At 45.4% G+C, this 13,367-nt stretch overlaps 1 protein-coding gene across 1 annotated transcript in view; it reads right to left on the reverse strand.

Moving 5' to 3' along the window:
• Positions 1 to 13,367, reverse strand: part of LOC133420443 (CST complex subunit CTC1-like) — a 31,070-nt gene that overhangs the window by 11,220 nt on the left and 6,483 nt on the right. The window contains exons 4-11 of the mRNA XM_061710136.1: positions 10,957 to 11,079; positions 10,647 to 10,876; positions 8,690 to 8,834; positions 8,403 to 8,605; positions 7,225 to 7,394; positions 4,852 to 4,966; positions 1,004 to 1,412; positions 75 to 164 (exon numbers count right to left, since the gene is read on the reverse strand). Of these exons, the coding sequence (XP_061566120.1) occupies positions 75 to 164; positions 1,004 to 1,412; positions 4,852 to 4,966; positions 7,225 to 7,394; positions 8,403 to 8,605; positions 8,690 to 8,834; positions 10,647 to 10,876; positions 10,957 to 11,079 (1,485 nt within the window). The remainder of the gene's footprint in view (positions 1 to 74; positions 165 to 1,003; positions 1,413 to 4,851; positions 4,967 to 7,224; positions 7,395 to 8,402; positions 8,606 to 8,689; positions 8,835 to 10,646; positions 10,877 to 10,956; positions 11,080 to 13,367) is intronic.

Raw genomic sequence — 13,367 nt, forward strand, 5'->3', positions numbered from 1 at the left:
AACTGTTAACATCTACGTGAACGTTAAAATCACCCACAACAATGGCCGCAGGCTACAGGTGAGGCTGTGTTTACCTGATTGTTAAAGGCGACGACTCTGTAGAAACATCCAGGTTGAAGGACAGGAAACCATCGAGCACAAGCGCCTGAGAGAACCAGCAACACCTGTAAACAAACAGGTAACCAACCAGTTACACATGGTAGTCCCCTATCTGCCGGCCAGGGGCCGGATTCACAAAACATTCTTAAGAAAAAAAATCTTCTTAAGTGTCATTTTTTTCTTAAGTTCAGTCTTAAGAAGAAAAAAAGAGTCATATTCTCCAAAAAAGTTCTTAAGTATTTTCTCAACTTTCTTCTTAAGTTTTTTCTTAAGAAGAAAGTATTCTTGAAATAAAAGTTCTCAAATTTGTTCTTGACTTTTTTCTTAACTTTAAGACAACCTTGACCTGTCTTAAAATTTCTTCTGTGAAAAGGTAAGAATCTAATATCCCCTTTTTCAACACATTTTAGACAAGTTTAGACTAGTAGGTCATAGTTTGAGGATATACTTTGTAATTAATTACACAAAGAGCCTGTTAACTTTTTGTTAGCATGTTAGATAGCGTCGTAGTTAATTATTATTAATTTTCCCAATAGTATTTTTTTTCTCACATTAATCTCACCCACCATAACCTTGAAAAGTTCCTGCATCTCTTTTTCTCCTTCTCCATGTTTAGTGAGTGACTGACGGTTAAGACGCAAACTACCTGTATAAATGTTGTTTGTTGGCGCGTGCAATGCAATTAAGAAGTTCTTAAGTAGGAAAAATAAGAAATTTGTAAGAAATGACAGTTCTTAAGACGGTTCTTAAGAAAATATTGAGGAATTTCACTTAAGAACTTTCTTATGAACTTCTTAATTTTAGATCTTAAGACATTTCTTAAGATCGTTCTTAAGAACATATTGGTGAATCTGGCCCCAGGTGAGCATAGTTTTATGATGGGATCAGCCGGCAGGCCCCTCACCTTCTGCTGGCTCTCTTGATCCACCTCCCCATCTGTCATTGGTCTGTTCTTTGGGTCCCGCCCCCAGCAGACCACCGGACCAATCACAGCGGCTCTGAGTGAGAAACACAGCGCGAGTTCCGCCCCCTCCATCAGTTTCCCCACCCCGGTGTTCTTCCGGGCCACGCCCTCCTTCTGCTCTACCCTGATCGCCAAGGAGACGCAGGACACGAGGGCTCTGTCCAAGGGGCCCGTTGTCACGGCAACAGAGGAGGGAGAGGAGATGGGGGGGTTAGCATCTGCTCTTCTTCTCTTCCTCCCCACTCTCTCTTCTTCTTCTTCACCTCCTGGCTCCTCCCTCAGCTGTGTTGCCATGGTGACAGAGGGGCTGAGGATGTGGACGTGGTCCAGGGAGAACTGCAGGTAAACTCTGTACACACACACACAAAACAAAAGTATTTATAGACAAGCTGATAACTAGTGAATCCACATGCTGCTGTCACAACTGGGCGTGTCCGTCACACTCGCCTCCACAGGTGTATAAAACCCAGCAGGTCGTCGCAAAGTCATTTACAACGGTTATAACGAGTCGACCTCCAGCATGAAACCTCCGAAGTTGAGCCGTGAGCCATCCAACTAGTTAAACTTAGCTACCTAGCTACCCTAAAGCCTGAATTAAGGTTCTGCGTTAAACCAACGCAGAGCCTACGCCGTTGCCGTGACGCCGTCATGAACCCTTCGGACTTCTCCTTCACTCCATTTCGCTGCGGTGCAGTACCGCCCCAGAGCGCTAGGGGGATGCTTTCTTTTCCTGAATGGTTTATCGTTGTCTCTAGTTGATAGAGATAAGGACAACTATTGTGCAAAAAACCAAAACAACCCAAAAAAATTAAAATAAATCACACACACACACGAAGAAAAGAGCGCTGAAAGTTCACGACTGCTTCACGAACCGGAACCGGAAATGTGTTGCTACCAAGCAAACCAATCACAGCCCTCTCGGTCTGTGTTGGGTCTGCATCGCCTCGACGTGTAGTTACATTTTTTGGGAGGTGCACGTCAGGCTACGGCGTAGGCTACGGAGAGAATCCCGCGTAGCCGCGTACCCTACGGTGTAGGTTTAACGCAGAACCATAATTCAGGCTTAACCGTTGAGGGGGATGCTGAGTAAAAGTCTCCAGTGCTCGGCTGGTTCCAGAGATATCCTGGGATTAAAGTACATGGTCTCCATGGCAACCTCACATCCCCAAGTCCAGTTCCAGGAAGGATGGAGTGGAGGAAAGACCGCGACTCTGGACTGTAGAGCTGTGGAAACGTCTCCTGTGGGGGGACAGACCAGTCAGAGGCCCAGTCGGGCTTCGGAGGATGCTGGGAGGCCGTTAGTGACGTTGGTTGGGAGATCCTGGTTTGGATTGGACTCTTCATCTCCAGGGAAGGACATTTTCGGTTTCAACATGGTTGATCTCCAGAGGACAAAACAACTGTCAAGACCTGGCCTGGAGACGTTCAGTTTGCTTCTGTCTGATGATGCGTTTACTGATGCGGAAATAAAACGTGGATTTCTGTGTAAATTAAACATTTACTGACAACTAAAATATACAAATGAAAAGAGACATTCAGGAGGGACAGATAGGGTACTTCATGACAACCGGACAACTTCCTTACTCCTTTTGTTATGAAGGTTCCCAAGAAATCGTCCCATTTATTCCCCAATGGTACAACTGTCCCAATTGTCCTTCCAGTTTGGGACATTTTGGGAGGACGGATGGAAACCAGTTAGACTTTAAACGTTTGTCAAGTGTCCCAAAAGAGCACTTTGGTCTCAGAAAGGTTTAGTGATATTTGGAAAAGCTCAGAACGTTTGTTTCCAGCTGCAGTAGGCAGCGTCCATCCAGTCCCCCAGGACCAGCCCACCAGATGAAACATCGTCTGTGAGGAAGATGGGGATACGGATGTGGAGGAGGTTAAAAACATCTGTGTGTGTACCTGCAGCGTCTGTGTGTGATGAACTGGTCCTGGTCCAGGTGTTGGTAGGACGGGAACTCTGACTGGAGGAACCTCTCTGTTACCATGGTGAACCGGAGGACACACACCAGACATCCTGGACACACAGACCACTCTAGATCAGCGCCTCGTAAGGCTGAGTTATGGTTCTGCATCAAAACAACGCCGGGCCTACGGTGTGAGGTACGCGTAGCAACGCATTTCCGGTTTCCGATTTGAAGCAGTCGTGAACTTTCAGCGCTCTTTTCTTTGTGTATGTGTGATTTTTTTTTTTTTTTTTTTTGCACAATAGTTGTCCTTATCTCTTTGATTCACTGTGACCGGAAAAAGTTGGATAAACCATCCAGGAAAAGATGGCGAATTAGCGGTCACGGGGGGTACTGCACCGCGGAGAAATGGAGTGACGGAGAAGTCCGAAGGGTTCACGACAACGTCACGGCGACGGCGTCGTTTTGACGCAGAACCATAATTTATGCTTTAGTGGCGGCTTGTTGCCGAGGCTCTGTTACTATGGCAACTGTCTGGGGTAATTCATTTTTGAACACCTGTTACGATGAGTAACCATAGCAATGGTTGAGTTGTTTACAAGCGGGAGCAGCTGATTGAGAGATCAAGAAGCCAAATTAAACCTGGACTCAGACCCCAAACCCCCCTCTAGTGGAGGAGGAGCCGGGTGTGGAGAGACAGTTCAAACTAGCGCTTCCACTGGTCGTCGTGGGTAACGCCCCAACGAGGACAAATCTGGACCTGGATCAGCCCAGCCTCATGAGTCTGACCGAGACCTGGCTGCGGGAGTGTGTCCCCGACTCCAGCGTCTCTGCCGGCTTGTGCCAGGGTACGAACCCACAACCTTCGGATCATGAGCCCGAAGCCCAAACCACTAGGGCACTCCACTCCCGGATTTTTGGGTAGCTAACGTTAAATGGTCAAATCATAAAGTTCGGTGTCCTCATCACTTTAATTTCGCCAAAAAATCCTACGGTACCCTACGGTGTAGGTTTAACGCAGAACCATAATTCAGGCTTAACCGTTGAGGGGGATGCTGAGTAAAAGTCTCCAGTGCTCGGCTGGTTCCAGAGATATCCTGGGATTAAAGTACATGGTCTCCATGGCAACCTCACATCCCCAAGTCCAGTTCCAGGAAGGATGGAGTGGAGGAAAGACCGCGACTCTGGACTGTAGAGCTGTGGAAACGTCTCCTGTGGGGGGACAGACCAGTCAGAGGCCCAGTCGGGCTTCGGAGGATGCTGGGAGGCCGTTAGTGACGTTGGTTGGGAGATCCTGGTTTGGATTGGACTCTTCATCTCCAGGGAAGGACATTTTCGGTTTCAACATGGTTGATCTCCAGAGGACAAAACAACTGTCAAGACCTGGCCTGGAGACGTTCAGTTTGCTTCTGTCTGATGATGCGTTTACTGATGCGGAAATAAAACGTGGATTTCTGTGTAAATTAAACATTTACTGACAACTAAAATATACAAATGAAAAGAGACATTCAGGAGGGACAGATAGGGTACTTCATGACAACCGGACAACTTCCTTACTCCTTTTGTTATGAAGGTTCCCAAGAAATCGTCCCATTTATTCCCCAATGGTACAACTGTCCCAATTGTCCTTCCAGTTTGGGACATTTTGGGAGGACGGATGGAAACCAGTTAGACTTTAAACGTTTGTCAAGTGTCCCAAAAGAGCACTTTGGTCTCAGAAAGGTTTAGTGATATTTGGAAAAGCTCAGAACGTTTGTTTCCAGCTGCAGTAGGCAGCGTCCATCCAGTCCCCCAGGACCAGCCCACCAGATGAAACATCGTCTGTGAGGAAGATGGGGATACGGATGTGGAGGAGGTTAAAAACATCTGTGTGTGTACCTGCAGCGTCTGTGTGTGATGAACTGGTCCTGGTCCAGGTGTTGGTAGGACGGGAACTCTGACTGGAGGAACCTCTCTGTTACCATGGTGAACCGGAGGACACACACCAGACATCCTGGACACACAGACCACTCTAGATCAGCGCCTCGTAAGGCTGAGTTATGGTTCTGCATCAAAACAACGCCGGGCCTACGGTGTGAGGTACGCGTAGCAACGCATTTCCGGTTTCCGATTTGAAGCAGTCGTGAACTTTCAGCGCTCTTTTCTTTGTGTATGTGTGATTTTTTTTTTTTTTTTTTTGCACAATAGTTGTCCTTATCTCTTTGATTCACTGTGACCGGAAAAAGTTGGATAAACCATCCAGGAAAAGATGGCGAATTAGCGGTCACGGGGGGTACTGCACCGCGGAGAAATGGAGTGACGGAGAAGTCCGAAGGGTTCACGACAACGTCACGGCGACGGCGTCGTTTTGACGCAGAACCATAATTTATGCTTTAGTGGCGGCTTGTTGCCGAGGCTCTGTTACTATGGCAACTGTCTGGGGTAATTCATTTTTGAACACCTGTTACGATGAGTAACCATAGCAATGGTTGAGTTGTTTACAAGCGGGAGCAGCTGATTGAGAGATCAAGAAGCCAAATTAAACCTGGACTCAGACCCCAAACCCCCCTCTAGTGGAGGAGGAGCCGGGTGTGGAGAGACAGTTCAAACTAGCGCTTCCACTGGTCGTCGTGGGTAACGCCCCAACGAGGACAAATCTGGACCTGGATCAGCCCAGCCTCATGAGTCTGACCGAGACCTGGCTGCGGGAGTGTGTCCCCGACTCCAGCGTCTCTGCCGGCTTGTGCCAGGGTACGAACCCACAACCTTCGGATCATGAGCCCGAAGCCCAAACCACTAGGGCACTCCACTCCCGGATTTTTGGGTAGCTAACGTTAAATGGTCAAATCATAAAGTTCGGTGTCCTCATCACTTTAATTTCGCCAAAAAATCCTGCCTTGAAGTAGGACCAAGCGTCAAGACCTTGCTTATCACGGGAGCCCGTTGGTAATGCACGAGCATTTGAAGAGAAAGCATGTTGGAGTGGTGAATGAAACAGACTTGCCTTGGTAAGACATTAAGCGTATTTTGGCTTTAAAAGAGAGCTTTAACGTTATGCCTGACTGTGCCTGACAAAAGTATTTTAAATTAAATGCATGCAGTCCGAAGAAGTTGAATAAAATATCTTTTTTTCATTGAAGTACCCATCCTTTTTGTGTTTATCATGTGCCACATAATTAAAGCAACCTCATACTAAGTTAGAGAAAAAAATACTAATTATCCGATTAGTGGACTATAGTTTCAATAGTCGGTGAAAGGAGACCCTTCAGGACAGTTCCAGTCCAAATGGTTTCTCACTGTAGTTCAAGATGATTTGTCTCCTCTGGGAGCATAACAGCTGAATGCTGGTGTCCTTTCCTTCTTTCTTCAGCTTCACAAATTCGGGACTTAATGTTCTGGTTGGTTCCATGTGCACCACAATCTAAATCCCAGACGGAACCGGTTGTGTGATCTAAACCAGTGCACTTTTGGTTGTAAGATATCTGTAGTTTTCCAGGATCAGAACCACTAATGTGCTCTTTGTTGAAAGCTGAAGAACCTGTTCTAACAAGACACCAACCATCCAACTTCCAGGTCTCATGAGGAACTAAGATTGTTGCAGTTCCTCGACTGGCCACTAGGGTCCAGATCCAAAAGCGAGCCCGTCTCCACTGACATCCAGGCTAAAACGTCCAACTTTAGAGCAGAAATAAACACATTTACAGTGTAGTTAAAAAAAAAAAAAAAAAAAAAACGGTTTTGTTCTCAATCGTTTGATTTCACAACCATGCCGAGTCAGGGGGTGAATGTTTTTGTCCCACGCCAGGAGAGTTTATATAAAGCACTAAATGTAAATCTTATATGATTGATTTACAGTCAGCTCAGCCAATAACTAGCTATTATCACTTCCTCATTCGTAATTGTTATGCTACCGCGCTTAGCGAAGCAACCACCTGTTTGTATCAACCAGCGTCAGCTAAACATGACGGTCATTTTTGATTTCACCATCAGGTCAACGTGTTTAACGGTTTATCCCGCTGGAAACGTGTGACGGCAGATCTGCAGATGTTTCCACAGGGTTCAGCTGAGGGAGCTGGGAGCAAAGCTAACTTTGATTGACATCCTGCTGGGAAATAAGGAAACGGGAAAGACAGGCTTCAAGAGCGGCCTTCAGAAACCAACGGGTCACGTGACCGAATGCTTCGTGCATTGTTTTACAGTTCATGGTTCTAAGGCAGGAACTGGTCCTGGACCAGGAATTGAACCACAGAATGATCAAGTGTGTCAGCGTACCGATCCAGGCCGTGTTTAAGGAGGCCGTCAGACATCCCTCGTCCTCCCGGCCGGTCTCCGTGACGACACAGGCCACGCCTCCGGTGGCATCTCTGAGCTGCAGACTCTGTTTGAAGTCAGATGTCTGAGTGGGAAGTTCCAGCACGCCCACCAGAAACACGGGGCGGGGCCTAAAATAGCCATGAAATACAATCAGGACATATAACGCAACCAGGGTCAGATAATGTTTACTTTAACACTAAAGAGTGCAAGAAAGCGACTGGTTGTCCCAGCAACATCCACTCAGCAGGATAAAGTCCCGCTTAAGTCTAAAAATCACAGATTTTATCAAAACAAATGTTTCAGGACAGAACAAGATTACTTAAATGCCTCACAAAAACAAAACATGTGGACAGTTGTTCATCTTCAACAACTCAGTGATGAACTGGTGTGGTCTGCTCTTTCTGACCCCTCAGTAAGCCCCGCCCCCTTAGTTACCGTTGCCCTACAAATCACTGCATCACAGCTAAAACCGTATAGGCTAACGCTAGATTAAAGTACAACCGTACTACCTAACACTAGATTAAAGTACAACCATAGTACCCAAGGCTAGATTAAAGTACAACCGCACTACCCAACGCTAGACTAAAGTACAACCTTATTACCCAACCCTAGATTAAAATACAACCGTACTACCCAACTCTAGATTAAAGTACAACCGTAGTACTGGGGCTGGGCGATTTTGGACAAAAAAAAAATCCCGATTTTTTTTCTCTGAAAACCCGATTTTCGATTTCGATTTCGATTTTTTTGGTAAAATTACAAAAGACAATGGAATAAATTGTTTCAAATATTTTATCTTTGTTTTTAAAGAAAAATAGCAAACACATTTCCCTGTTGGGAATGAAGTGCAATTGAAAGATACTGTAAATCCTCCTTGAGTTTAGTAAAGTGACAACATTTACAATTTTCTTGACCAAACAAGGATGACTAGACGAGCTCTGTCTGTAATGCAGCCAGCCGCAAAAAAGGAAAATCGATTTACCGATTTTCCTTTTTTTAACATCGTCTTGATTAATAAATCCGATTTAGATTTAAAATCGATTAATCGCACAGCCCTACGTACTACCCAACGCTAGACTAAAGTACAGATCATGATTGTGAATAAAAGACGATACTATTTCAGAATCAGGTCTTACCTGAGACTGTCTCCTCTCCGAGGGTCGGAGGACAGAGTCCTGCAGGACCAGGACAGAGCCAGGCTGATCTCAGACATGGACAGACCAGAACCCTCAGGACCCAACACAGACCTCAGACACAGAGACGACCAGCAGGTGGACCGGAGGGACTGAAGGAGGTCTGACACGCTGAGGCACTGGTGAACCGCAGAGTCCACACTGTACTGGAGAGACAACAGTAGGACAATTCAGGTCTGGGAGAGGAAAAGATATCTACCTGGGTCAGGGGACTGGGGGAGGACATTTACCCGGGTCAGAGGACAGGTGTGGGGCTCATCCAGCATCTCTGAGTAGATGTCTCTTTGTCCTCGTCCTTTTCGTCTCCACAGCGTCTCCATCAGTTTCCAGGACAGGAGACACACACACTGCTGCTTCAGGACACCTGGGACCAGACTGAGACAGGTGAGGACATGGAAAGACAGGGTTTAGGTTGTAAATTGTTTATTAATATTCCAGAAATGGGTTTGGAGTTAACAATCCAGTCTTTCATCCAAAAAAAGAAAAGCATCTCACTTTTCCTCCATGGAAAAGAAATTCAGCTTTACAGATATGCAACACATGCAGAGCTTAATGTAAATAGACTCAGAACACTTACATTCTGAAAGTCAAGTAAGAAGTTGTAAGAAAATGTATTATTTGTTGGCATTTAACAGAAAGATGAATCAAGAGGGGGAAAATCATCATAAAATTAATCTGAAAATAATCGATAGATTAATCGACAAGAAAATAATCATTAGTGGCAACCTTAGCGCCCCCCCCAGAAATAAAAACTTGCCAAGCGGGTCTCTCTCTCACCCTGGATTCACACTGAAAGCGTCACGGGCGTCATAGGCGTCCGGCTGCCATTCACTCATTCACATGCAAACATGAGCATAGCTGTGCACTGACAAACTTATTTTATCAGGAATTAATATATTTCATCCAGAAAACTGAAATTTTTGCTGATTTGACACCTGTTTTTACCTGAACTGCTCATGTGAAACACGTAACTGATGGTTGAGGGGCTGGATGGTCCGAACGATTTTATTTGCTACATCACAAAATAATTAAAAACCGTGCTTAATAATCACAAAACACAGTTAAAAAATAAGACCAAATCCGCTCCGACCCGGTGTGTCAGTGACTACGTTTACATGCAGTCAAAATTCGGGTTATTGCTAATATTCCGGTTACTGAAAGATTCAGAATATTCCGTTTACATGCGTGAGCTAACAGGGTTATCCTGTATACATGGTGATTAATCATTCGGGATATCCCGATCAGACCAGTGACGCGCGAAGAACGTGATGACGCAATTAGCGCCATTTCCGCTTCTTCTTCCTGTATCCAAATTCAAAACAAATGCTGCTTCGCGCAACTTTTCGCTCACCTTCTTGTAAATCTTGCTATCCCAGTACTTTCTAACGTCTACAAATGCCAAAATGTTCATATCCTTCATTACATTTATGAAGTGATTAGTCTCCTCCTCACTCCAAAAGTGTGGCGTGGTCTTGCGTTTCTCCGTGTTTAGAACTACGTACTGGACTCAAAAAACCAGGATTCCTTGCGAACAGAGCATGCGCAGAAAACAAATTCATGTTCCGTTTGATCGGAATATTCCGTTTGGCGTTTACATGACCCAATATTCGGGTTTTAAAAGGAGTAATCCAGGGCTCATATTCGGGTTTTTAAAAACCGGAATATGAGCAAATTCGGGTTATTCAAAGGGGTTATTGGTGTTTACATGGCCGTGCAAATTCAGGTTATTGCCAATATTCGGGTTTTAAAAGGGTTATTGACTGCATGTAAACACAGTCAGTGTTCACCGCAGACAGACTGCAGCTTCACCGGGACCAACGATGGTTGCTGTTGATCCGGGACAAACCTTGTTAAGGAGCATCAAACTCACTCTTATCTATGCGGAAATAACGCTAAAATATAAAGAAGGCTTCCCAAAGTGTGATCAATGGTGAAATAGGAAACTGAAGATGTGCAGCTTTATATAGATATGTGTAGGCTACATGCACTTTGTTCCCTCCAGTTCTGCAACGCAGCTTTAGCCCCGCCCACTGCAGGCGTCGACAGTGATGCTGCTTTCAGTGTGAATCCACCAAGCAGCGCGTTGCTGGCGTCAGGAGATTTTTGACGCTTTCAGTGTGAATCCATGGTCACTCTCTCTAACCTGGGCCGGACCAACAAGTGGGGCAGAGACAGCTATGTCCTCACCTCTGGGACAGCTGTGAAGACAGGTGACATGTCCACAAGTACTCAGACACGCCTGTGTTGTTCTGCAGCAGTAACCGTGGCAACACTCCATCCCCAGGACAATGGGGGGCTGAAGCAGAGCCTCCTACTCTGCTGAAGGAGGTCACCCTGACAGTGGAGTGGAGGCAGCTGCAAAGCATGCTGGGAGGGAAGTCAGGACAGGGCTGATACAGGAAGTGGATGTGATGCAGCTGAAACGATCAATAGCAGCAGATCAATACACGTGACCAGGAAAGTGGGATCAATAAGACCGTACGGAGCAGCCACTCACCTCCACCTGGTCTCCTGCTCTCAGCTTCCTCCTGGCTGACGGCTGGTAGGCCAGACACAGACCCACCTTCCTGTCAATCACATACAGCCCCGCCCCCTCACTCACCACCTCAGTAACCATGCCCTATCAGAGGAAAGAGGCGGAGCTTCACTCACAGGTAAACAATCAGCGCATGGGAAGTTTAATTCCTCTTTAGTTCAGAATTAAAATTTAATCCGATTTAAAATGAATAAAAATTAACATGTAAACACCTTATTCCGAATGAAAATGGCCATTCCGAATTAAACTTAATTTCCGAAGTAAGTGGCTGGTTTATTCCAATTTTAAATCCGAATAGAATAATTCTGCAATCATTCCACTTTAAATTAATTCCGGTCTTTCTCCGCTGCTCGTTCTCTCGCCCGTCTGTCTCCATGACGCTTATATTCCGCGCTGGGCTTGTTTTCAAACAAAGTTTCAAGATGGCAGCACGCAGTAAACGGTGGTCAAGAGCAGAGACCATTTATTTAATAAATAGCTTGGAGGACCTGGAAATAATTAAAAGAACAGATGGCAGGAAACATCAAAATTGTGAGCTTTTCAAAGTTGTAGCGGCTAAGTTTGTTTTTCTTCCGGTAGACGTAACTTCCGGTCCGCCCCCCTATCCAATCAGAACCTTCCCAACCCCCAGACCTTAAAGGCTGAATTATGCTTCTGCGTCAAAATGGCGCCGTGCCTACAGCGTGTGGTTTGGATCGACGCAGAGGACACGCCGTCACCTGCGCCGTCACTGACGTGCACCTCCCGAAAATTGTAACTACGCGTCAAGGAGACGCAGACCACACGCAGACCGAGAGGGCTGTGATTGGTTTGTTTGAAAGCGAAGCATTTCCGGTTTCCGGTTTGAATCAGTAGTGAACTTCCAGGGCTCTTTTCTTCGTTTATGTGTGATTTTTTTTTGTTCTTGTTTTTTGCACAATAGTTGTCCCTATTTCTTTGATTTACTGTGACCGGAAAAAGTCGGATAAACCATTCAGAAAAAGATCGCTAACTAGTGGCCGCGGGGGGTACTGCACCGCGACCAAATGGAGAGACGGAGAAGTCTGAAGGGTTCAGCACGGCGTCACGGCTGCGGAGTGTGCTCTGCGTTGGTGTGACGCAGAAGCATATTTCAGCCTTAAGCGGAATTGGATAAAGCCGATCAAACGTGTTTTCCATGTAAACCTCAATTCGGAATTACTATTTCCATGTAAACTTAAAGAAAAATAGTTTAATTCTGAATTATTTAATTTGGAATAATTAATTCCGAATTAACAAACATGTAACCGTGGCCAATGGCCATGTGTCAGTTGTAACCTGGCAGAAAGGAGTTTGGAGGACGCGGGAACTCATGTCTGTCATTCTTCAGATGACATCATCAGTGTTCTTAATGACATCACAGCTCAGCTAACAGGCTAACACGCTAAAACTTTTAAAGTTGACTTGGTTATTAATTAAAAAAAACACACTAAACATCACAACACGCTCTGCATCTGCCTAATTTCATTTCTATATATGCAGATTACAACAGTGATGGGTCTCATCCGGGACAACGACCCGTCCTACAGAGGGGGGGAAGTGGCTGGTCCTGATCCTGAATGTGGAGACCAAGGAGTCTAGTCTGACACCTGAGAACGGACCATCTGCTGGAGGTTTTATAACCATTCATTCATACTATGTTTCATATTAATTTCTATATTAGCCGCGTTCTAAAGTTTGGTAGAAGTAAAAAGACAAAAACTTTTTGTTTGAAATACATTATCTAGATATCTAACATTCTATTAGACAAAAATAAAGTGCCTCCTATTTCCTCTTCTATTACTTTTACTTGTTTTACTTGCATTCTGGGAGACAGTGCTGTCTCTACAGTATAAAACAATGGTCGAAGCATTCGGTCATGTGACCCATTGGTTTGCTTGAGTCTACAAAGATCTCCAGTGCTGGGTAAAATGGGCGGAGCAAGAACACATCTGGGTATTTATCAACTCCCAACCATCCAACTTCCAGGTGGAGGTTCATGTAAAACTAAGAATTGTTGCAGTTCCTGGACTGGTCGCTAGATGCTGCTAAAGAGACCCCGTCTCCACCGTCCTCCACGTTAATGTCCATCTTTAGAGCAGAAATAAACACATTTACAATCTGCTTCAAAAACCGCTTTGTTTTCAATCGTTTGACTTCACATCCATGACGACTGTGAAGGGGGAATGTTTTTGTACAACCAGGAGAGTTTAAAGCACTACATCTAGTTCCAACATGATTGATTGCAGTCGGCTCAGCCAATGGCCAGCCGTTATCACTTCCTGATCCGTACAAGTCATGTTAACCCGCTTAGCGGACCAGCCACCCGTTTGTATGAACCAGCGTTGACTAAACGCAACAGTGATCTCTGATTT

Source organism: Cololabis saira, chromosome 20 (genome assembly GCF_033807715.1).
Source record: "Cololabis saira isolate AMF1-May2022 chromosome 20, fColSai1.1, whole genome shotgun sequence".
In the NCBI taxonomy this organism is placed as follows: domain Eukaryota; kingdom Metazoa; phylum Chordata; class Actinopteri; order Beloniformes; family Belonidae; genus Cololabis; species Cololabis saira.